A 22,923-nucleotide genomic window follows, 5' to 3' on the forward strand; every position below is an offset into this window, starting at 1 on the left:
GTGTGACGAGCGGTCGTTTTGCTGGTGGATGGTCATGTTCTGTAGTCATCCTCGAAGTCGGGGTAGAGACCGCGGAATTTGATACTGAAGACATTTTGTGTCGTTTAATCCAGTTCAAACTCTTCAGGTAGCAACTGAAAACACTTGCATTCTTGAATGAAGACAGATAAGATAATCTCAATCAAGGCCTGAGATGGTGCGGAGTTGACAGCGCAACGCAGGGTCTCGGTACGCATGCCTTGGATAGTGACAGCCGAGGCCGATTTGCGCTAACCGCTTTTGGGAGGGGGGAGGGGGAGCCCCGCGGGAGGGGGAGGGGTCCGTTTGCTTACCCAGTAGGCATTCCCCCCCTCGGCGCCCGCCTGGCACATACACAGCCATAGGAGGACCGACGACAACGTGGCTGTGCTGTGCTGTCGTGGAAAGACTGAGCCCTGAACCAGGCGGTCCCTGCCTGATTGCGCAACCGCCGGGTCAGTCAGCCAGCAGTATTAATTTAAGCCGGACGCAGACCAAAGATACTACAATGATACGTAGCGCCTTCGGATCTGGGCTGCCCTCCTCCCAATTGAATCTAGAAGCATAGAGACCGACATGGTTGCAGCCATTGACGACATGTCCGGAATAACAGGCCATCCTGAGGCGAGAGTGTGCCGATTGGCGGCCCGGGCGATATGTAGAATACTACTAGGTAGTGAGAGACGATGGGCCTAAGCTTCCGACACCATTCCATCGGCCTTGTCTTCCCCACTTCTCTGTCATCGCCACGTGAATCGCTGGTGCTTGATCCGCGTACCGTGGGACCATTGCAACTCCGGAATACTATGTAGTACTCACTCGGATGTGCCTGAGAAGCTAGCTGTGGCTGACCTGTGGCCGGATGCTGCTTGGGACAACACAGCCCTGAAAGAAAAAATAGATAGAAAAACAGAAACCCGAAGAAGTAACTGAAAGAAAGAATAAGAAGAATAAGAAGCATAATCACAATTTTACTACGATCATGGTAATGAAAGTCATTGCGGAGCATTCGGCTGGGACGATCTCCGCTATGTGGTAATGTGGTAATTTGGTAGGGGCCAGCTCCGGCAGCCGGCAGTGCCCTCTTGACCCGCGCTGTTCAAGTGACGGAAGGCAGAAAATAGGTGCTGTAATGTACTGTACTGTTCATATCACTCCTATTACCTCTCAGACTACCGCCATGCGGCTGAGACGAGTCGGGGTGGCGCCTTTCATCACTAAAAAGAGGTCAAGAAGAGCGACCAATGACGGGGTATGGAAGACTGGGTTTTCCGACGGAGCTCTCCACACCGGAGTCGCAATCAGGCTCCAAGCTGCAGTCTCGGCTGTCCATCGTCTCACTGGTCCATCGGCTCACTTTGATGTTTCTTTCCTGAACATCTGCCGGTACATAGATGTGTAGTAACGACGGCTTTGCATTGACTAGTATTCCAAAGCCTCTCAATCATTCCCTCGCAATGGATATAAAGGGCTGCTCCGCGTCATCGTCTCTCTTACAATAGCCAATTCAAGCATCCATCTCGTGCATCACTTCGTGCTAGGCTGGCGTTTACTCAATCTTCTATCTTCCCAGGATGTTTTATACTTCAAGCTTCCCGAATAGTGAAGTACCCATTCCTGATACCTTTTACTCTCCGTTTGAAGGAGAAATGCCAGACGGTGATGGCTTGACTATTCAACTCATGCAAGGCTTCGACCCCGTGGCTCAGTTCACGACATACATCGATGCGCAACCGAACAACCAACGACATCCTCTGTTCATTCCGACTCCTAGTCCAAGACTCTACTCGCCGGCGAGGCAAGACTTTGGCCGGACCACCCCTGTCATGGCAAGTACGCTGCCATTTATAGACAGCTCGGCCCCCGGTCTGGGTACAGTCCGGCTCCCGCCTTTGGACAGCAGCCCTCACCAACAGCATGAACCCCCCTTTGTACATGTTCCAGGTCAGCAACTGTCGAGCGGGCAGACACTGCCCTCTCGCAGCAGGAACACTCCCCGCACCGGTCTCGCCACGGAGCATCGCGACAGGTACAGTGCCTTACCCCGTCATTCCAAACCTTGCACTTGTCTCCCAGAGCTAACCGAAAAGCAAGGACCGCATCAACGATCGGCATCTTCCAATGCGACTGGAAGGGCTGCGACGCCCGTCCGACTTTCCATCGATCCGCCGATCTATGGCGACACATCAAACATCTCCACTTATCGCCTGGCTCGCATGTGTGCCTGATCGACGGATGCGGTCGGTCTTTCAACCGCAACGATAATCTCACTGAACACGCGCTCCGCGTACACGGCTATCCAAGCATTCGCTAGCGGATATTTTTTTCGTCGAGGGAGTCTTCTTCTTACTGTGAGAATAGGCTCGGATCCAGCTAGGGTGACAGGCTTAGCGTTCAAGCCTATTTCATGTGTGTATTTTTCTTTTCTTTTCTTTTATTCTTTCTTTATTCTGGCTCTCTCTCTCTCTCTTCTCATTCATTTTTTTCTATCTCCCTTTCTTCTCCTTTTTCTCTGTCAAATTTTGGGCTCCGGTATTCGTTCTCTCGATTCGAGGTTGCAGCCTGCTTTTGGGGGGCGGAGGGGGTTCCAAGGTAAATAGGAGTCCAGGTAATTAACGGGACCATCGATCCCCGGAACTTTTAGGTGTTTGCATAAATGGTTGGATATGCGTATATTCTCCCGTTGTTTTCTCGCAGCACCACGTGCAGACAGGTAAGAACTGTAGATGTTAGAAGGAACAAAGTTGGCATGGATGGACAAGAAAGGTTTAGTACTCGGTACCTTGAAAGTGGGGCAGTTGAGCGGAAAGATCGCATAGTTGGTGATGGACACATAACTCAACACACACCCCTGTTGGGGCCACCAGAGGATACAGAAGTGATTGGATGCATTAAAAGAACTGCGATAGTCTAAAGAAATCTACTTCTCTAGCCCATATTGAGCGGCACATGAGGCAATTTTGTCACAAACTGCTAACTTACTTTCTAGTTTGCACTCTAAGTAAAAGCTGAACATATGGGCTCGCGATTAGTACTATGATGTACAACGTGAAAGCGTACACAAATCCCAGTCAAAGACGTTTGTCCAGGACAGCCAAAGCATAAAGAATAGGACGAAAATCCTTATCAAGGGAATTAAATGTACCTCGCGCCACCGAGATCATGTAAAGACGTCCACTCCCAGCATTGAGGGAGACGGACCTGAGCCGATCCGTGGGTCGTAAATGTCGAGGTGCTTTTTTTAAGAACAGGCTACAGCAGGACATTAGATAACGTTACTGTACAGTACATACATTTAGGTAAGGTGGGTAACACGGGTCCATCCGTGCCGCGCCAACGAACCGCCACTATTAGCAGATCCGGCTGCGACGCTAGGATCTATGCATACTCACAGACGGGTTGAGACTGACTGTGTACGAAGTTTTCTAACTGTGATTGAGAGTACACTTTACAGCACGCACGCTAGACGGGAACTTCAAATCTACGTCGTGTTGGGTACAATACATACCATTCCGATGACTCCGGTGAAGACTCAATCGAGGATTTGCAGATGCTGTGTGGAGAAACATTGGATAAGAATGTGATCAACCAAGCAGTAACATTCGATCCTCAACTCACCAGTCTTCACTAGCAATGGACTGCGCATGGTTTGGAGATTGGGATTGAAAGTATGCGATTCATGCGAAATCTGATCGAGGGCTCACAAGGAGTCTCGTATACGAGTGAAGTCATTTCTGGCCGTAACGGACAGACGGCGAGGGCGACCGAGCGAGTCAAGTCTGCTCAACCATTAAATCAAATTCAACACGAAGACTCCTTCGCAGCGAACGCTTGTGATAGTGATCAGACTGCTATTATACAGTCCGGTCGCAGGTGAGTCTGGCATCATGCAGTCTCTCTGTCACCCTTTGACTGACCATGAATGATAGAAGCACAGATACCATCATTTTTCGATGCCCGCACTCCGAATACATAAGCAAATTCCGAAGAAAATGGAATCTCAAGAGACATAATGAGGACATGCACACCTCGCCGAGGCCATACTATAGGTGTCAAAACCGTGGCTGTAAACGTAATTACAAGAGGGAGGATAGGTTGAAAGCTCATATTCGAAAGAGGCACCGGTTTTTTAAAACCCGGAAATGGTCGGTAGTACGATGTACAGTCTTTCTCCAGTTCTACAGACAATGTGAGCGAATCATCAGCATGGATGAGTTTACCTACATCTGGGCTCTGGATCAAGTGAGTCTTTGAGAGTCACGAATACTCAGAAGGCCAAAATATAGAGTCTGTAATGAATTTATACATAGTGTATCAATACTACTAATACTCAGCCTGAGGAAGTGATACTTGATTGGCAATTTACGTCTATAGACTGTAATGCCCCGGGCATCAAGATATGACCCATCAGCCTATAATACCACGCCCCTCTGATCCACTCGAACAAGGTGTCGAGCTTAACCAACAAGCTAGAGTAAGTTACCTAGAAATTCGAACATGGTATCAAATTTTTAGGTACTGAGTACTGCACACAGAGGACACCACAGCTGCATCATGAAACATTTCACAAAACATACAGTCAGAGATCCTATTTCACCGACCGTCAATCTCCTAATATCCAGTCCACTGAGCATTCTACTAGTTATCAAGTCTCGAATTCGGTGTCACTCAATGTTTCCCGGGAATAGCTCCGTACATGATCAGTGCAGGTCCTTATCAGAAATCGGGGCCGGTTGATCTGTAAAGCATTAAGTCAATGGTAAGTGCAAGCCTACTCTCGTCACGGGTAGAGTCTCAGCAAATGGGTCCGATCTGTATTCTGAGGATCGGCGTAAAAGAAGACCACTTCGTGTGAGGCAGGCGACGTGGCTGTCTTGACAATGTATATCGTTGTTGCTTGGATATGCAAGGATACTTGCTTATTTTCTAAACTCTCAGCTCACGCTTTATGCAGATTCTTGCCACATTTTCACGTGCGCAAGCCTCTACACCTAGATCACTGCGTGAGCAGTCAATTAAATCGTGACCCTAAGCTCCGCAGCCTATTAGGTCGCGATATACCCGGCGCCAACTCTACAGAGTGCACCACTTCTCAATTCCCTTCTACTTGTTGATGGGCAAGCAGAGATTTCGGGGATGATGACTTAGCATCTTGACACCGGCCACTTCACCACGACCGCATCAGCCTAGCATTCCAATCAGGTGACTCGTGTTAACAGCCACCACTGTCAATTCTTCCCCACCGCAACATCTTGGGACCAACCTATATCTTATGTAGAATAACATTGCGCTTGAGCCTAACAGCGCGCGACCACCGACACAGATACTGGGCCGAACCGTCAAGAAGCTTCGCAGTTGTACAAAGCAAAGCCAGAGGTATAACTTCGGTACACCGTACAAACAGCATACTACTCAGTATGTGTAACTGTTGGGGTCTTGAGGGAATGCATAGTGCTTATGTAGTTTACTCAGTACATCGCCAATCATCAAAGCACGGATAAATTCTGGGAAGGGTCTGGTCTCGCCACCAAGGGGTGGATCGCCAGGGGACACTAAGCATGCGCGACCCGCCGATCCACTTATCGACAGCCGCAAACTGCGACCGAATTTGCTGCTGAGAAGCTCGAGAACGTCATAGCACAGGGAAAGTGCCTGATAGAGGAAAACTTTTAACCGACCGCAACCATGCAGGGCCGATACGTCATTTCTCATGATCGCATCAGTAGGTTGACCACGGTTCGGGTCTCGGGTTCCGGTCCCATCCTGGACTGTGTTGTGAAAGGAGAGAAACCCTAAGTCGATAACAAGCTTGATGGTCGAAAACATGTCACAGATCGGATTGTGTCAACTCATTGAACTTTATCGCTCTTCTAATTTCGATTGTTCATTGCTTTTCAGGTTGAAAAAGAGATTCGCAGGCTAAAATCTTCCAGAATGCTGAGTAGGAGCTGGTAATGAAAATTCAAGCATGATATCATAAGCATTCCATGTGGGTCTGCCCCTGCTGACCGTCCGAATTCCACAGAACGATTATTCGCCCACTATCAGTCCTCTAGTGCCATAGAGTTCCATCAGAAGCTCGGTCCAACGCTACGGTGTCGCTCATGTGTCTATGACACAATCAACAAAACCGGAAATGTGTCGTGACAACCACAGGCACTTCCTGGCTCACCATGTAAAATTTTCTTCAGCCAAGCGGATTAGATTATCTATCCAGGAAAAAATTACTATGTCAATACAATCTAACGCATCACATGCCATCATTTAGTCAATCTTTCTACTGCCGAGAGTGAAATCGTCTCTGGGCCCGTGGTGTTGTGTTGGTCGGAGACCGAATTGTGGATCGGCACCGCCAAGTGGAGGCCGTCCCGATCCCCCCATCGGGACCAACGGGAATCAACCGGTGGAGGTCGAAGGGGGCGAACTATGACAACATTCCACAGTTCAGCATAGCATGCGCATCAATTGCCCTGAATAGCACGACGCATCGACGTAGCATCATGTACACACACGAGTAGACGAGTAAATAGTTCATCTGTTTTAGGAAAGTCCCACGACCTTTAAAAATTCTTTCTTCCCCGCCTCCCCCTCCTCTGCCCCGCTCGCTCCACGTTCATGGTTCTTTTTCAACCCCGAACTTCCCCCCTTCGATATGAAATTTTGCTACTAGATCTTCCCTCAGTACACCTCTATTCACACAGTACGGTAAAGAACTCATATCATGGCCGACCCCTTAAGCCGGGCCGAATCACAATCACCAAGCAGCAGCTTCTCCGACAAGGAGAAGGGCAGCGACAGTCAGGATAGCGGGGATCGCATCGTACCTCCCTGGCATGGAGGCGCTGAAGATGAGGTTGGCTCGCTGCGATCGAACGGAAAGCGAGAATTGAAGGAAGAAGACTGCTACGATAAGCTGGCCTACTGTTGGCCCCGCTGGAAGAAATGGACGTACCTCGCGGCCATCGCCTGTGTCCAGGTCTCCATGAACTTCAACACTTCCGTCTTTCCTAATGCTGTGAAGCCTCTTTCCAAAGCCTTTGGTATCGGTCAACAGGAGGCCCGAACGGGACAAATGATCTACCTGATCACGTACTCCATTGGGTGTGAACTATGGGCGCCATGGAGTGAGGAATTCGGTCGGTGGCCGATCCTCCAGCTCTCTATGTTTCTTATCAACATTTGGCAGATCCCGGCTGCTTTAGCCCCAAACTGGGGAACGATCTTGGTCGCTCGTGGATTGGTAGGTTCCCATTCGAGTTTCTGAAGCTGGCAGTTCAACGACTAACATGTACATCACTATAGGGCGGAATCTCAACGGCAGGTGGCAGTGTCACTCTTGGTTTGATTGCCGATCTGTACGAGGCGGAAACGCAGCAGTTCCCCCTGGCTTTCATTGTCTTGTCATCCTGCATCGGAACTAGTATTGGTGGAGTCATTGGTGGTCCGATCGAACGCTGTAAGTGATGGTCCTACTCTGGCATTGTAGCGAGGAAAAAATATGTACTGACCGCATCCCATCAGTCCTGGACTGGCAATGGTTCTTTTGGATCCAGCTCATCTTCGGTGCTGTCACCCAAGCTATCATCTTTTTCATGCCCGAGAGCCGATCCACTATCCTCATCGACCGCGAGGCTAAGCGCCGCCGCAAATCCGGCGAAGACCCCAACATCTACGGCCCCAATGAGCTGAAAAAGCCTCGAGTGTCCCTCAAGGAAGCCGGAAAGATCTGGGTGCGCCCATTCTACATGTTCCTGCGGGAGCCGATCGTCCTCTGTCTGTCGCTACTATCCGGATTTTCCGATGCGCTCATCTTCACCTTCCTGGAAGGCTTCAGCATTGTCTACTCGGAAGGCTGGGGCTTCGGGGTGCTGGGCCAGGCGTGGGCGGTCATCCCGATCAACGTCGCCTACGTGATCGCCTACTTCTCGTACTTCCCCTGGTTCTGGCGCGACGAGCACATCCGCAAGACACAGGGCGACGATGCGCTGCCCCCGGAGCGCCGGCTGAAGTGGCTGCTGTACCTGGCGCTGCTGGAGCCGATCGGACTCTTCGGGTTCGCCTGGACCTCGCTGGGCAAGGAGTATGGGGTGCCGTGGATCGTCTCCATGATCTTCTCGGCTATGGTCGGTATCGCCAACTACGCCATCTACCTCTCGTCGGTCGATTACATGGTCGCCGCGTACGGTGTTTACTCCGCCTCCGCTACCGGCGGCAATGCTTTCTGCCGTGACCTGCTGGCCGGTATCGCGGCCATGTACACCACCCCCATGTACACCAACATCGGCGACAAGTTCCACGTCGAGTACGCCACCACCATCCTGGCCTGCCTGTCTTGTCTGGTCGTCATCCCCATCTACGTCTTCTACTGGAAGGGCCCGCAGATCCGCGAGCGCAGCAAGTTCGCCCAGACGCTGGCCGCGGACAACAAGGCGAACCACGGTCATCGCGTGAGCAAGGCCTCCAGTGTGAGTCGCTTGAGCTCGCTATAAACCTACTCGTGTGGTGCATTTTTCATCTGTTGTTCCCATTCCTGCATACATATTTTTTTCAACCATTGTACATACATACCCACGGGGGTGAAAGGAGATAGCTTGGTGCATGTTTAAAACTCTTTGAACTACTCAGTGGTTTCCGGCAGACATAATCCAAGTAGGGGTCACGAGATGAGAAATATATCCGGTACTCCCGTTAGGGCTTACCAAAGGCCCTTGCGTAAGATAGCGAGACTCAAACCTTGTATCCCTTGATTTCCTGTCCATGCTATGGAACGTAATACGGTTTCGCTCGAAGAGGTGCGCTGATCCGGACCGTCCCGTAGGGAACCTTTTAAGTAAAAAACACCCAGTGAGCGCAGCAGCCCAGCGTGTCGCCTTTTTCTGACATTGGATAAGCTGTCCGCCGTGTTCTGCCGTTCTTTGTGGGGGGGGGAGATTAGATCCAAGACAACCTTGGCAGCGGTGGTTGGTCACACGCACTACAAACAGTCGGCATTAGAGAGCCATCACGACATCTGGTTCAAGAACAATAGTATTATAGACTGAAATCGATAAATCGGATATCTGACGCCTCCATATCAACCTGAGAATATTATCGGGGTGGAATAGCCCCCAAAGTCTGCCGAGGTCAAGATCACAAAAACGAAAAGGTCCAGGCCACTCTTCTCTCCGCTTAAATCCGAACTATGCCAACTCAGTTCGGCCGGGTATTGCAATATCGATGCACTCGCAGTCGGTGCTCCAGTAAATTATCATGACGGTTGAACAACCGGCCGCATTGAGGGAAGAGACACACATACGACCCAGCAAGGTGGGTGTGCCGGATGTGCCGCCAGAGGTCGGCCTCTCTGTTGAAGGCCGGGCGGCTGGGACAATCCCTCCAGTCGCACCAGGTGCCGGGTACGTTACTGCTTTTGCTGCTAATCTTATCAGAAAAAGGAATCCAGTCAGCATGAACCGGGTCTCATTAGTATCTTTTATCGTTAGACGACTGAAAATGGGCAAAACTGCCTGGACCGGCGCCGCTTGGTGCCAGAAGAACAGCCACCGCCACTGGTGAGAATGCGAGAGGTGGGTGGCTCAGGCATGGCTTCTTTGAAGATGTTGCTGCTACCACTGCCGCTGGCCCTGGTTTGAGTAGGAAAAGAGATTTGATCGCGTACTCTTCGTCTGGTTTCAACGACAGCCGGAATGGTGTTGATGTTTTGGCCGCTGGGGCCACTGGCGAGTGTGTGCAGCGAAGAATGCGTATGGGTCCCCCATGGGTCAACAAGGTAAGGCACCGCGCCGGGAGAGAGCGCCGTGCCGAAGGGGCCGTATGCCATTGCATCGAGGGGTTCAGGTACGTTGGCGTGGCCGTGAGCTCGGAGGTGGGTGCTGTTGGGGAGCACTTGTGCCAAGCAATGAGTTGGCTGCAGGTCTCGCAGGTTGAAAAGATGCTGCCATGCTGAACGTCCCGGGATTATCTTCCGGGGTATACGAGTACGAAGGAACTATGCTAGTCCACCCACCAGGGAAACCTTGGGTATCGGTCATAATGGTAGTCAGACAAATGTGAGGTTGAGGTGCTCTGGTTTCGAAAAGCTGCCAGATAGATGAGGTTAAATACTTCCGAAACTCCCGTGGGCTGTGGGATTTAAAGCGATGAGATGGCCATGTGTTACGGCGATTGCTTTGGTGCCGGCCCCTGACAGGCACACCAGAAGAGCCGCCTTGTTTGCCGCTTACAGGACCATACAGCAAGCCATGTTCACAGTGAACCTTTCCTCGCTGTGTGTTGAGCTGGGGGGTGGATGTACATGTACGAAGCAACTTTACGGGGTTTCACGAATGGGGAATCGATACGAGGACTGGGAAGAGGTAACAGGGTACCTAGTAGTCACACTCCAGGAGCCAAATGACTTCACAGCCAGTCCCAGTGGTGTTCTGGCCAGTTTCACAACATTAGCCAGGCTATTCGGGCTCGGGGAGAGGACACCGCCACCGATCTTTATTGGCCCTGCGTTTGGTCACTGGTTCTGAACTACGACTCGGGGCTGCCGATTTGATTTGCCCCGTCACTGGGGTGATTGGCCGCTATTAAGCAACTCTCCCGTCCAGGCCGTTGTCTTATCAAGACCTGGGGTCTTCATCAACGGCCTGACAGTGACAGAATGCCTCATATTGCATTGCTGATAACTGCATGATCCTGTATATTTATCCCAGCTCTGATTACACATCGACGGAGGGGGGAGTAGAGTCGTAGAGAGAGAGTACTATCAAGGATGACTCACAGTTGAATTCTTTGCCTTGGTTCCTCTCTTGGCTCTGTATTCTATCCACGGATTCCATTGGCTCGGTTACAGCGATACTGAGCCCGCCTGCATGCATGAGCCTTGAAGGATCCCTAACAACAGAGGCATCTAATTAGTTCATCCTGCGCGATTTGCGTGCAATATGTATGGATGTACTAGGTAACTGTTGGCACGATATAAACTTTGACTTGTCTCATATTTCCAGCAAAGTAGCATATTTTAGGGTAGGGTCTGTATTGCGGCTGTGGGAAATGAAGAAACTGCGCCCTCCTGGATGATACCTTGCGTAACGAATAGTCTCGGTGTTTACATCGCACCCTTCTTGGTAGCATCCGAGGTAGTTCTGCCAGGATCGATCATGGCGATATTTCTCAATGAGGATGGGCGATAACGCTAGACCCACGGCATGTGAATGAGGCTGACAGCTAGATAGTTTCTATATGCGGTCTGCCTTGAGTAGAAAGGATTATGTGTGTTCAAATACTGTTGAACAGCCCGCAAGTAGCTCGGAACTCTAAACGTACCGTATATGGGCTTCCTACGAACTGCTTTCTAGTATGTTATATACTTACTGGTCCTCGGCTGTATCCAACAATTTCTATATGAAGCCTCTCGGCAAATACTGACCGTGGCAGGAGTGCCAGAGGGGTGTCCGGGTCAATGAGGTTGTTGGTTCATACAAGGCGGAAACAGGCACAAGGAAGGAAATATATCTCAAATGCCTCTACCCAGTAGTCCATGGAATCAGCCCATAGAATCCCCGAACCACCATTAGAAGACATGCCTAAGCATCTGCTTGATGTTCTACCACCGCTTTAATTAATCTAAATGTGCATAGCTAGTCATAATGGAGGTGAAGGGCAAAGTGTGCTTCAAGCCCCGCAGGCTAGACATAGAGGATTATCAGTGATGTTTGTGATATAGACTTAACAGAGCAGAGACTACCATAACAAGTAGCCCGGCTAGCTCAATCGGCAGAGCGTGAGACTCTTAATCTCAAGGTTGCGGGTTCAACCCCCGCGTTGGGCTTTCCTTTTTATACTGTTGTGTATTCCAATGCCCGGTTTATCTCTCCTTAATGGAATTTTTTTCAGTGTTGCACAAACTTTCTTGAGTCTCCACTGCCCCGCTACCCAGACTAGTAGGCGGTGGCAAAAAAAATCAGATGCGAATCACCGGAGCAGGTACGTAGTCAGCATCAATGTTCGGCCTGAAATCACAGTCAGATCTTCATTTTTATCACCTCTCCCGCGCACAATCTCACTATACAAATTAGGCCTTACGCCTTTTATGCCAGGTTTGATTAGATAGTACTACCAACTGTGAAGTCTTCTTACTCATCTCATCAATGAGCCAAACCTTTTGCGCATGCCTTGTCGGTTATACATCCTCTACATTGACCATTTTTTACAGCCGAGAGTATGGAGTCTGGCCCAAGTAGTTGTCTTCTGATCTAGACGGTATGTGTATCTTGCACGATAAACGACTTCAAAGATCACCGCCGTCTTCTAAATCTTTGTCACCATCGATATAGTCATTACAGCAGCGGGAACAAGTACATACGACCACAGGGTGTGGAAAACAGGGCTTCCCGTCCGCTCAGCCGTACTTAAGCCACACGCCGGGAGGTTAGTAGTTGGGTGGGTGACCACCAGCGAATCCCTTCTGTTGTATGTTTTTGCTTAGCATTTTTGTTTCTCCCCCGGCTCAGTTACTAGACAGCTTTGCATGGCGCTGTCTTGACAACTCCAATATTTGCACTGGGAAACGGTAGGAGGAGATGTGTTTTGCAACAATTCCTGATCTTGTTGTGCAAGATATCATAGACTTCGTCTGCCAGAACCTTATTGCTCGAGGACGTGGTTTGGTGGCTTGCTGAACCGACTGATCTCTCACTGATAACCTGTCCAAAACCCCTGTGGAATGATCATATCCATTGAAGACCATCGATGCTCTGAGAAATCATTGAATCATCATATCTGCCAGGAAGCCACTTGCACTTTCTTATATAAATGCCATGTCATCAGGACTGTCGCTATCACCCCCTCTCTCTTCTCCAATCCCAAGCCCTGACCCTAAATCACAATGTTCTTCCCCGTAAGCCTGATTTCTCTTCTTGTAATTGACACCCACGCATACAAGATCCCCGAAAATCTCATCCAAATCTAGCACGACCACAGGACAGGATGTAAGAATGTCGTTGCCTCTGGCTTCAACGACGGCACCAGTGCCTCAAAACCCACCCAATACTGCGGCGACATCGCCGGGGCGTTGTTCATCAGCTCCGCCGGCGGATACGGAGACATGGACGTGGACTGCGACGGGGTCTCTCCGACCTCGGGAGGCTGTCGCAACGACCCTTCGAAGCAGGGCCAAACTGCCTTCCACGATCAATTCCGACAGTACGATATCGGCGACCTGAACGCATTTGTCCACCCCTATGTCGTCTTCGGAAACACGAACTTCGACCCGCAGCAGTATGGCATGCAGCAGCTGAGCGTGATGGCCGTTGTTTGCGGTGGACAATTGGTAAACCTGTGCCCCCCCTTGCAAGATCCTCTTTTCACAGACAACTGGTTGGATAGCTTGACTAACCTGAGTGCATGGCGCTAGCACTACGGCATATGGGGCGATACGAACGGAGGCAGCAAGACCGGGGAAGCATCGCTCGCGATGGCGAGGCTGTGCTTCGGGTCATCGATGGACGCCAATAATGGACATAACGAGGCAGATATTCTGTATATCGGCTTCGCGGGGGTCAACGCTGTACCTGGGAAAAGTGCGGCGTGGACGACCACGACCCCGGAAGACTTTGAGCGAAATATCAAGCCAATTGGGGACCGGTTGGTTGCTGGCCTGAAGTGAGAATTACTTGTGAGGCTGTGTCACAGACTTGGTGGACAAGGGAGATACTGGCGTGATTCGATTGAAGGCTAACGAACCTTACGTCCCTTGGGCACAAATTATTATAACTATTATGATCAGCCAAAGCATGTATTATCCAGTATCTCCAATTTTATCGCCTTCTACAGAATGCAAACATTTCACTCCACCGCATAGCTAATCTTCGAAATCCCCTTACTCCTCGAAATCTTGCGCACCTTCGTGGGCCCACACAGATCCGTTGTCTCGACATGCGTCCCGCCACACGGGTAGACCTCCGCGCCGACAATATGCACGACGCGAAACTTCTCCCCAGCAGGAACTCCCAGCGCCTCCCGATCGGGGATCAGCCTCTCCAGCCCCTGCACCCGAAAGTCCTCCTCATCCCACCACTCCACCTGCACCGGCAGCTTGGCCGCCAGAAACTCATCCACCTTGCCCTGGATGGGCTCCTTCCACTTCCCGTCAATTAGGCCCCGGAACTCGCAGTTGGCCAGGTCGGGAAAATGCGAGGCCTTCAATTCGTCGAAGTCCGCAACCTCGTTCTCGAGGAGATGGCGCACCGCGGAGCCGAGCACGTGGCCCGCAGTGTGCAGGCGCGAGTACAGGAGCCGCTTCTCGGTGTCGATCGCCTGCTGGATCGAGTCTCCGGCTTTGAAAATTGCGTCCGTGCCGGCGGCGGCTGCCTCGAACCGGCCGAGGTGGAGGACCTGGCCATCGCGGGGGGCTTGGCCCATCCGCACGGCTGTGACGGTGAATTTGGTGGCGGTGGCGGTGTGACTCAGGGTTCCCACGTCGGAGGGCTGGCCGCCTCCTTGCGGATGAAAGATGGTTTGCTCTGTGATGACAATGTGGTCTTCATCGTTGCCTTGCTTGAAGAGGAGGCGGTTGGATTCCTCGAGGGCAGAGAAGGGCAGCACGGCTGTTACGGTGGTGTCAAGCGTGTGGAGTTTCGCGTCATGCTGGTAGGCAAGGAATGTTCGCGGGGCGTTAGAACCCATTGTGAGGTTTCGTGCTGTAGTGAGTGGAGGGGGACAACGCAGAGAAGCAAAAGCTGTTCTTAGCATTGAGGTTCTTGGAAATGCGCAGATGTGTCAGTTCTTATCTGGGTTGAGTTGCGGCGATCGGGAATAGGAGATAGATCGGAAATACCCCAGCATCGGGAATATCCCCGCTGCCAAGACGGATCATCCGAAGGGCGCGAAGATGACATGCATTTCTATGCATGGCTTATAACGACTATAATATATAGGTTCTCTGAGTCAATCTACTTGATTCTAACCGTACTGAAACTCTGTCAGCTAATTAATCTAGACTCTTAACGTCATTTATTGTGCATAACTTACTAAGGCTCATAAACTATGGATCCTCAAAGCTTGAACTCCTACCTGTCTCTGTAGCGAGTAAGCTTCTTCCGCATTTGTCCTGTATTCGACATCGTGCCCAACGTCCACCATATATATTGTGCGTGGATAACTTTTCCGGCAGATTGAGATTGCTTAAAAGTGCCTGCAATGAGTTTTTGTTTGCTTTTCTGTTCATGTTGCTTTAGGAATAATTTGGCAGCTGTTGGGGGCGGCTCGCTCGGTGTGTCAGGACAGATCACGTGGTATACACCGATATATCTTAGTGTTAGGTTTGATCGAACACCTCAAATTTCAGATGGCGAAAAAGCCCTCAGGCATTAGCACATTAGATGTCATACAGATGCCTGAACAGAAAAACACTACCGAATCAACCCGAGCAAGGGAAAAAAAAAGAAAAAGAAAAAGAAAGACGAAATACAAACACCAAGGAGCTGTCCGATCGCCCATCTGTGAACAGACAAATGTCAAAAAAATCCTCACATTGTTTCTGAACGTTGAGATCGATCCATGCAGCGGTTGTCACAGGGCTCAGTGCTGGCAGGACATTCATATTCCATTGCCGTCGCTGTCTGTGGTCAACGTCGCGCTTCCTCTGGTGCATCGATCGCAATCCACAGCCTGTCCACTCTTGAGCTGGACCAAACGACCGTTGAAGTTCGTGTTAGATTCCCTCCCTTGAGGACAACATTGGCCACAAGCTTATTGGAGTCCTGTTTTCACGAGGTTGACGAATGCCAGATGTCTGGGATTTAATATCATCGATGATATTAGCGTCGCAATCGCGGTTGGTTCATGCTAGAGACGCCTTCTAAGCTGGCGCCTGAGGTGAGGGTAGCTGAGAGGGCTAGTGAGGCTAAAAAGGATAGCTATAACCTTGTAGAGGTGTGGCTCTGCAGGTGACGCTTCGTGGTCAACGAATGGACAATAGCGCAGCTGTAGGCGACACTACCCGAGTATCATGTCGCATGCAGGCGGTGTGGGTTGAGATCGTATCCCTATCTGCATCATAGTATGGCCACAACCCATGTCGCCACAGATGTCTGGCACCTCCGGGTTAAAGATCACATAACGCCAGGAAAGGTGTGGCTTAGATTTGAAGAGTCAAAACCCGAAGAGGTCAACTATGTTCGTGATGAGTCGATGCCCAGATCCACCCTAACGGTTCCATAATTCGGATCATAGCTTGTAGATTATATAAGCACTAATCCAGGTGAATGGTCCTTAGGTCAAGATATAGGAAAAGTACGGCGTCAATAATGTCTTTGTTTTGATTCTTACCGCCATGAGTGCTTGCTGGCACGATTCACTGTGTTCTGGTGTTGTCGCTACTGGTTAGCGAACCTTAAGTCTCAGGCGGTTGACTAGGCTCATTAATCAGCCTATCTCTTCCCGAGCTAGCTCGATCAAGTCTCTGACTGCAAAGCTCATGAATAGCATTATCGAGTGGTTCCATGGAACGTTTCGAATTCTTCATGACTCCGTATACAGGTGGGGGCTCCGCTGGGACGGGTGCATCAATTTTGCACTCTTTCCATGGTTAAGGTTTCGGGAAGGGCAAAACAAAAAAGAAAAAATCTTCTTCCTACGTACTCCAACTGAAAAGCATTGTTCAGCACAGTTGAAGAATAGTCTCCGCTGCTTCATTACTAATTTGTCTCATTTGTTTTGATAGGGAGACAATCTAGCTTCATAGATCATACCTAGCATTGACCGTTGAGATATCAAAGGTCGAACCCAGCCCACTGTGCCCAAAGTTGCTGAGCTGTTATAAGTATAGGATGCAGTAGTAGATTCCAACCATACACATCCTTCAGACTTTTCATGGCTATAGACCATTCAAAAGCTGTAGGCTGTTTGCGATGGCCACTGGTGATGTGTCTACATCTTCACTTTTCAATGGGGCTACTGGCCTAGGGAAACGCAGCTTTTGATCCCTTTCTTTTTTGACAAGGACGCCTGATATAGATAGAGGAGAATTATGCGACTGTCAATTATGTCACTGTGTATGCTTGTTATTAAAGTCACATGAGATGGCTCCAATTCATTCGATATGGAAACCACCTCTAGATATGAGTAAGCCTAGCCCAATTACCTGAGGCATCGCCATATTGGCTGTAAAAGTCTCTCAGGCTCCTACTGTGAATGAAATTTGGGCTGTGGACCATAGCTTTGGTCAGTACGTCGGATTCCTCTTGACTGTCGCGCTGTGCCCCGAAACGGGTTGCACTGAACGTAAATCTTCCACTTACCATGCAAAACTCAAGTCAAGAACCACAAAATTTTCATTCATATAATGCTTGACAGGACATAGATAAGTCATTATTCAAAGGAAAATGCATATTACTTTTCTCACTACGGTATTAACAACAATCCGATCATTCGCAGGAAAGAGAAAGATAGGGCACGTATCTTACCGTCATATATTCACAATACCCTCCCTGTACGTCATCCAAGCAGCTCTCACTCTACCAACCAAGCACCAGCGTATCGTCCTGTCATCCCTGTCATCAATGCCCAGCATTACTTCGGCGGGAATGTCCGAAATATGAAACCAAGCCCGAAGTGCCACCGGGCTGGTCGGACAGGAAAAAAAAATACTGGATACGTACCGAGTAACCCTCTCCTATTTTACTCTTCTTGTGCCCTAAACTTACGTGACCACTGACCATAGATGCTGTGCTGGCACCCGAACAGAAGAAAAAAAAAACCTAGACGGGTGAGGCTTGGGTGAGAAATGGTGCCCCGCCGACCCGGTATGTGGGTCCGCTGAGGTTCGGTCAGTCTCCGACATCGAAGATCGGGACTCAGAACCAGGCTTTGCATGCCGGAATGAAGAAGAGGGCTGTTCGTTTTCGTTCGATATCGGGAAATCACGGCATGCCGAGTAGGGTGGTCTCGGAAAGGGGGCTACGGTTTCGCCCGATCTCACGAGAATTGACTTGCCCTGTGTGTAGACTGGGAAGAGGATTTCGCTAATAATAATAAGGGAATTCTCCCTAGGGGGGGACAAGAAGGGGGCTGTTTGGCAGGATTTTTACACATTTGTCTGTCGGTGATGAAATTATACCGAAAAGAGCATCAAATTCGCCATGTTGATGGTGTTTATGGTGATGATGTTGTTGATGATGCTGAGGCGAGTACAGGGGTCCACCGGTGAGGCGTGAGGCTTGGTTGGGAGGAAGGGGGGGGGGAGTCAGGGCAGAGTTTTGCTCTGACTCTCCTGGGAGTGGCAATGGTCCATGGGTTACAGCCGGTGAGTTGAAATTGCCTAAGGCTGGGCATCTCCCACCACATTCGGCCAGCATAGGTTTGAATAGGGGTCGAGTATCATTAATGCCAAGTCTTGATGGAATGACTGTATATTGGTTCAACTATGGCTATATACTGATTGAGAAACTTGAACAATATAGACGAAGATAGACTCGAAGGACAAAGAAATAAACGACGACAGCGGACAAACACACCATAAAACACGGGCGCTCAACATGTATATGCATATATAAATCGCTTCAAATGATAACAACCGAGAACACACAGAGTTTTGGGACTTCATGCATCGTGGCCGACGAGGGAGATAGATCATTCGAACAACTCGGACACATCCTCGTCCCGACCTGGCCACATAATCCTCTTCAAGAGAACAGCCCTAATGGTGCTCACGAAGACGAAGATGAACATGCAGATCACGCAGAGGGACATGCCCACGCCCACCCATTTCAACGCGGCACTGTCCAGTGACTTGGCCAGGGTGATGGTGGCGAGAGTGAGTCCGGTGTTAGGGAAGACCATAGCCCACCAGTTGAGGTGGAAATCATGGGGAGGCGCCCGCACAACTGAGCCCAGAGCGACACAGAAGAACCAGATGCTCAGAGCCCAGAGGAACATGCCCGCGCAGACGGCCAATACTCGCATGATGTGACGGTCGTCCATGCCACCATCGCCCAGGATACTGAAGCCCTCGGGAAGGCCGTTGGCCATGCCGATAATAGCCAGCAGCGTGAAGGCAGGGGGACCGACACAGATGAACATACCAGGACGGTGCTCGCTCGAAGGGATGCCCGTCTCCATCAGACGCCCGATGTAGTGGGCGTACATCATGAAGCTAATGCAGAACCCGAGTCCCTGGAACGTGATGCCGGCAACAATCATAGGCGTGGCAGACACCGCAGGCTGGTAGCTGGAAGCGGCAGAGGCAATGGTTCCGCTCAGCATGATAGGGAATGCCGGTAAGATCCATGATGGCATCATAGTTTGCAGGGGGAACGTGTGATAGGAGAAGACAAAGGAGTACTGGATCACTGCCGAGGCAAACGTGAAGATACAGTACGCCCAGAAGAGACCCTCGAGAGCATAATTGAGGCGGTGCGTGTCTTCAGTAGAGAAGTAGGCAGATAGACCACTAATCATGGTGGCGATGGAGAGCCAGAAGGTTGGAAAGAAGAAACCTTCTCGGTCGTGGCGGAGAGAGTCCATCAGGTTGTTGTAAAGAACAAACCTGGTGATCATAAGAGAGCCGATGATAGTAAAGAAGACGAGATTGGCTATGTATACCACCAGGCCTATCTCCTTCAACCCCTTGAATTGATACGGCTGGTTGCGGAGAAGAAGGGCCAGTCCACCTGCGCTCATGGTTAGGGTATACCAGGCCCAGGTGAAATGACGCAGCCGTTGGCGGATGCCCAGCTTGACGAACTCCTGATGTTCATTATTGCTGATAATGGGAGATTCCTGAGGCTGGGAGACTTTGGTCTCGGGGTTGACGGACTTCTCGCAGGCGTGGTTCAAGGTTTCCACGTCCGAGATGTATGGACTAGATCCAGTGCTGTGGTCGTGCATTGTGGTAATTGTTTAGGTCTCCCCAACAGGTGAAAAGGTAAGAAAGAGATTTTAGGCAGCAGGGGATAACTACCACCGATAGTGGTTGAGAGACAGCGACGGGGGACGTTGCAGAGAAGGGGAAAATCTCAAACAGGCTTTCCAGAATGCAGAGCTGGTATGGCTACGTTGAAAGGAGCGAGACGGCCTTTTATTCAGAGCGAGTAATGGGGCCACAAACGTACCGTAAAAATTATGTAAGTAAGCCCCAAGGAGGGGCCCACAGGACAACAACAACACCGCGGAGAGGAACTGCCGGTACGTGTGACTGGGGTGGTATGAACATAAATTTTATGGCATATAGGATGTTCATAATAAAGACAACGTGATTAGAGGAGAAAGAAAATCAAATCATGAAAAGAGATCTACCAAAAGCACCTGCCCAACCTAGTCTTTAGTCCTAACAACACTCTGCATATGTGCGTAGACAGAAGTTACCTATATTGAGAGACACCCCATGGGCCGCTACGATGGCCGTTCTGACCTCCATGGGCTAGAACAATCATGTACCAGAGCTGATCTGTAAAGGAGATCATCGATTTCTGGAGATTCATTCGACACCGCGGGGTGCGCTAGACCTGCCCCCCGAATCCCACAAATCGAAAGAAAAGAAGACAAAGAGAAGCGTGGCGGTATCCCCTGACGTACTCAGGCGTTACTAGGGGTATCTAACACTCCCTAAGACATATGTACTCAGTATAAGGGATCCTTGTGCTGAGTGTGCATCAATGTGATATCAACCGAGGATCAACCGAGATGCTTCATGATAATCGCTGGCTTCGGCCAGTAAGAGGAAGATGGTAACCCTGGCTGATACTCTATTTCCAAAGAATATGAAAATCAAGGTGGTCTAAATATTGAATTATCAGACCTGTAGAGACTTGTAAAGCCAGTGGACTTATGATTCTCTACCAAGGAGAGGGGAGGAGCAGATGTCGGGTTGCCGTACGGGTATTCGGAAGCCAAGTACGGTACCTTACCGAGTCTATGGTACCTGTTGCAATGCCAAGTGACTCTTGTTCCAACTCCAAGCTTCGGTCAGGGACTCAAGGCCCACTGTGGCGGGACGGCTTTAAAAATCGCCCGGCCAATCGGACCGGAGACAAAGCATCCTGAATCAGAGTCACCACATGGGCCACGGCACATTCAGAATTAAAGAGAGCTTATGTGCGGTGGAATGGACTGGTTAAGGTAGTAGCAGATTAGATCAAGTCTGCTGCCAAATTTGTGGTGATTCCATTCGATGTCGGTTTGTAGAGGGGTACTGTTTCTCGGCCGAGATATCCAGCTGCCCAGACAAAAGAGAGTGGGTGGTGAAGGAACGTGGTGTTTTGGGAGATTGTCATTCGAGAACGCCAGAAAAAGGCAAAAACATACAACAGAAGGGATTCGCTGGTGGTCACCCACCCAACTACTAACCTCCCGGCGTGTGGCTTAAGTACGGCTGAGCGGACGGGAAGCCCTGTTTTCCACACCCTGTGGTCGTATGTGCCAGTTGAATGACAGCTTCCATCTATATTTCAAAAATTCCAATTTCCCACGTCCAACAAGCAATAGTTCGTACAAAGCATTATTCCACGGGCTAGTTTTGACCTCTTATGCGTAATATCTTAGACCAGATTCCCATACCAGGATTGATGTGTTTGCGATCACTTAGATCTTCTTTCCTCCTATCCCTGCAATGGCCGGTCGCATCGAGGCTCAGGGAAGTACTGGCGATATATGTTTCCGGGAGTGGTGGGATGACGCCCATGTAGACTGAACCTACCGTACAATAGATTTGTCTCCAGCTACTGCAAGCCCCGACCTGAGACCGGTCCACAGATGATCGACAATGCATCACTCAGATGCACTCTGATCTATGTATCCACGAGGAGATTTCACTGTGCGAAATATAGCATTAGGCTTATCATGATACCTTAAGCTAGCTTCTGCCGCTGGGCAAGGTGTTGAGGGCGAGGCTATAAAACGAGCGAAATGAAATCCTAGGATCTGCAGATGCAGTTCGAAATATTATTGTACATATTTCAACAAAAATCACATTTGCGTTCGACCACTTTTCCTCACTGATAGAATTAGAAAAATAGGAACTTGGAGGGGCGGCTGGCCGCATTAGTATGAACAGATTGAGCCACTGGCGTAGTAGTAGTAGTAGTAGTAGTAGTAGCTGATGGGATGGCAGCAGACGAGGAGGCCACCGTCGCTGAGCTTGATGTCACGACACCAGAATCGGCGGACGAAAGAGAAGAAGAAGAGAAGGAGGCGGAGGAAACAGAAGAGGATGTCACTGCCGTTGAGGTCACCGTCGCGGTGTTCGACTCCAGACTAGGATTCGAATAGTCCTCCTCCAACTCCCAGACCGAATAAGTGCCGTCGCCACCACCTAAGCGACAAGTGTCAGTCGGCGGTCAGTCGGTTCCATCAACGCGGTGTTGGAGTTCACACATACACTTGTCCTCGGGATAGCCTGGACAATCCGTATCACACGAACCACCCATACTACCAAAGGCGGGGGGCTGACTGCCACACCAGCAGTCTTCGCCTTGCAAGGCAAAGAAATAACCCTTCTCTTTCTCGCACAAGTCCTGGCACAAGCCGGGAGATTGGTATGGCGACGAGCCTAGTTTAGTCATGTCCCCAGAACTCTTCATGCAGGCGTATGTACCCCATTCAAGGGCTTGAGCCGAAACAAGGAAGAGTGCTAGAGCACCCAGCGCGTTTGAAGACGTCGAGATCATTATGAATATGGGCTATTGTCAATGGTAGGTTAGAAGACACAAAACAAAGTGGGAAGAATGACAAAATCGGGGAAGACTAAGATAAATAGGGTGGAGGTGCAGCTCCAGGAAAAGGCAGTCATTGCAGGACCCTGTGGGATTCAAATTGGCTGCATTTTGGCTGCGGCCTTTGGGGGCCGCATATCCATTGGGCCAATTGAACGAACACAAGGGTCTTGCCTCAGATGAAAGGTACCCCTGATCTGAGACAGGC

At 50.1% G+C, this 22,923-nt stretch overlaps 7 protein-coding genes and 1 non-coding gene across 8 annotated transcripts; 4 read left to right on the forward strand and 4 right to left on the reverse strand.

Moving 5' to 3' along the window:
* Nucleotides 1-1,419: 1,419 nt before the first annotated feature.
* On the forward strand, nt 1,420-2,513 carry BO66DRAFT_388477 (uncharacterized protein). The gene is made up of 2 exons (XM_025646568.1): nt 1,420-2,047; nt 2,113-2,513. The coding sequence occupies exons 1-2, from the start codon at nt 1,668-1,670 to the stop codon at nt 2,330-2,332; spliced, it is 600 nt and encodes a 199-aa protein (XP_025507618.1). The 5' UTR covers nt 1,420-1,667; the 3' UTR covers nt 2,333-2,513.
* Nucleotides 2,514-6,739: 4,226 nt separating this feature from the next.
* BO66DRAFT_365958 (sugar transporter) lies at nt 6,740-8,565 on the forward strand (the record flags this gene model as incomplete). The annotated part of the gene is made up of 3 exons (XM_025645237.1): nt 6,740-7,258; nt 7,321-7,474; nt 7,540-8,565. The coding sequence occupies 3 exons, from the start codon at nt 6,740-6,742 to the stop codon at nt 8,505-8,507; spliced, it is 1,641 nt and encodes a 546-aa protein (XP_025507619.1). The 3' UTR covers nt 8,508-8,565.
* Nucleotides 8,566-9,496: 931 nt separating this feature from the next.
* Nucleotides 9,497-10,049, reverse strand: BO66DRAFT_434791 (uncharacterized protein; the record flags this gene model as incomplete). Its single annotated transcript, XM_025650797.1, has 2 exons — nt 9,497-9,960; nt 10,025-10,049. The coding sequence occupies 2 exons, from the start codon at nt 10,047-10,049 to the stop codon at nt 9,497-9,499; spliced, it is 489 nt and encodes a 162-aa protein (XP_025507620.1).
* Nucleotides 10,050-11,763: 1,714 nt separating this feature from the next.
* BO66DRAFT_t38 lies at nt 11,764-11,836 on the forward strand. The gene has a single exon. It is a non-coding gene; the product is annotated as a tRNA-Lys (tRNA).
* A 1,056-nt stretch (nt 11,837-12,892) lies between these two features.
* Nucleotides 12,893-13,672, forward strand: BO66DRAFT_434792 (glycoside hydrolase family 75 protein; the record flags this gene model as incomplete). Its single annotated transcript, XM_025650798.1, has 3 exons — nt 12,893-12,904; nt 12,977-13,336; nt 13,421-13,672. 3 exons carry the CDS (start codon nt 12,893-12,895, stop codon nt 13,670-13,672), a joined length of 624 nt encoding a protein of 207 aa, XP_025507621.1.
* A 143-nt stretch (nt 13,673-13,815) lies between these two features.
* BO66DRAFT_388479 (putative alanine--tRNA ligase) lies at nt 13,816-14,773 on the reverse strand. The gene has a single exon (XM_025646569.1). The coding sequence runs from the start codon at nt 14,689-14,691 to the stop codon at nt 13,852-13,854; it is 840 nt and encodes a 279-aa protein (XP_025507622.1). The 5' UTR covers nt 14,692-14,773; the 3' UTR covers nt 13,816-13,851.
* Nucleotides 14,774-18,414: 3,641 nt separating this feature from the next.
* BO66DRAFT_388482 (tellurite-resistance/dicarboxylate transporter family protein) lies at nt 18,415-20,038 on the reverse strand. Its single transcript, XM_025646570.1, has one exon. It carries the CDS (start codon nt 19,891-19,893, stop codon nt 18,637-18,639), a length of 1,257 nt encoding a protein of 418 aa, XP_025507623.1. The 5' UTR covers nt 19,894-20,038; the 3' UTR covers nt 18,415-18,636.
* A 1,640-nt stretch (nt 20,039-21,678) lies between these two features.
* On the reverse strand, nt 21,679-22,774 carry BO66DRAFT_388483 (uncharacterized protein). Its single transcript, XM_025646571.1, has 2 exons — nt 22,382-22,774; nt 21,679-22,315 (listed from the first exon to the last, which is right to left on the reverse strand). The coding sequence occupies exons 1-2, from the start codon at nt 22,668-22,670 to the stop codon at nt 22,008-22,010; spliced, it is 597 nt and encodes a 198-aa protein (XP_025507624.1). The 5' UTR covers nt 22,671-22,774; the 3' UTR covers nt 21,679-22,007.
* Nucleotides 22,775-22,923: the final 149 nt, after the last annotated feature.

Source organism: Aspergillus aculeatinus, assembly GCF_003184765.1.
Source record: "Aspergillus aculeatinus CBS 121060 unplaced genomic scaffold BO66scaffold_5, whole genome shotgun sequence".
Lineage (NCBI taxonomy): Eukaryota > Fungi > Ascomycota > Eurotiomycetes > Eurotiales > Aspergillaceae > Aspergillus > Aspergillus aculeatinus.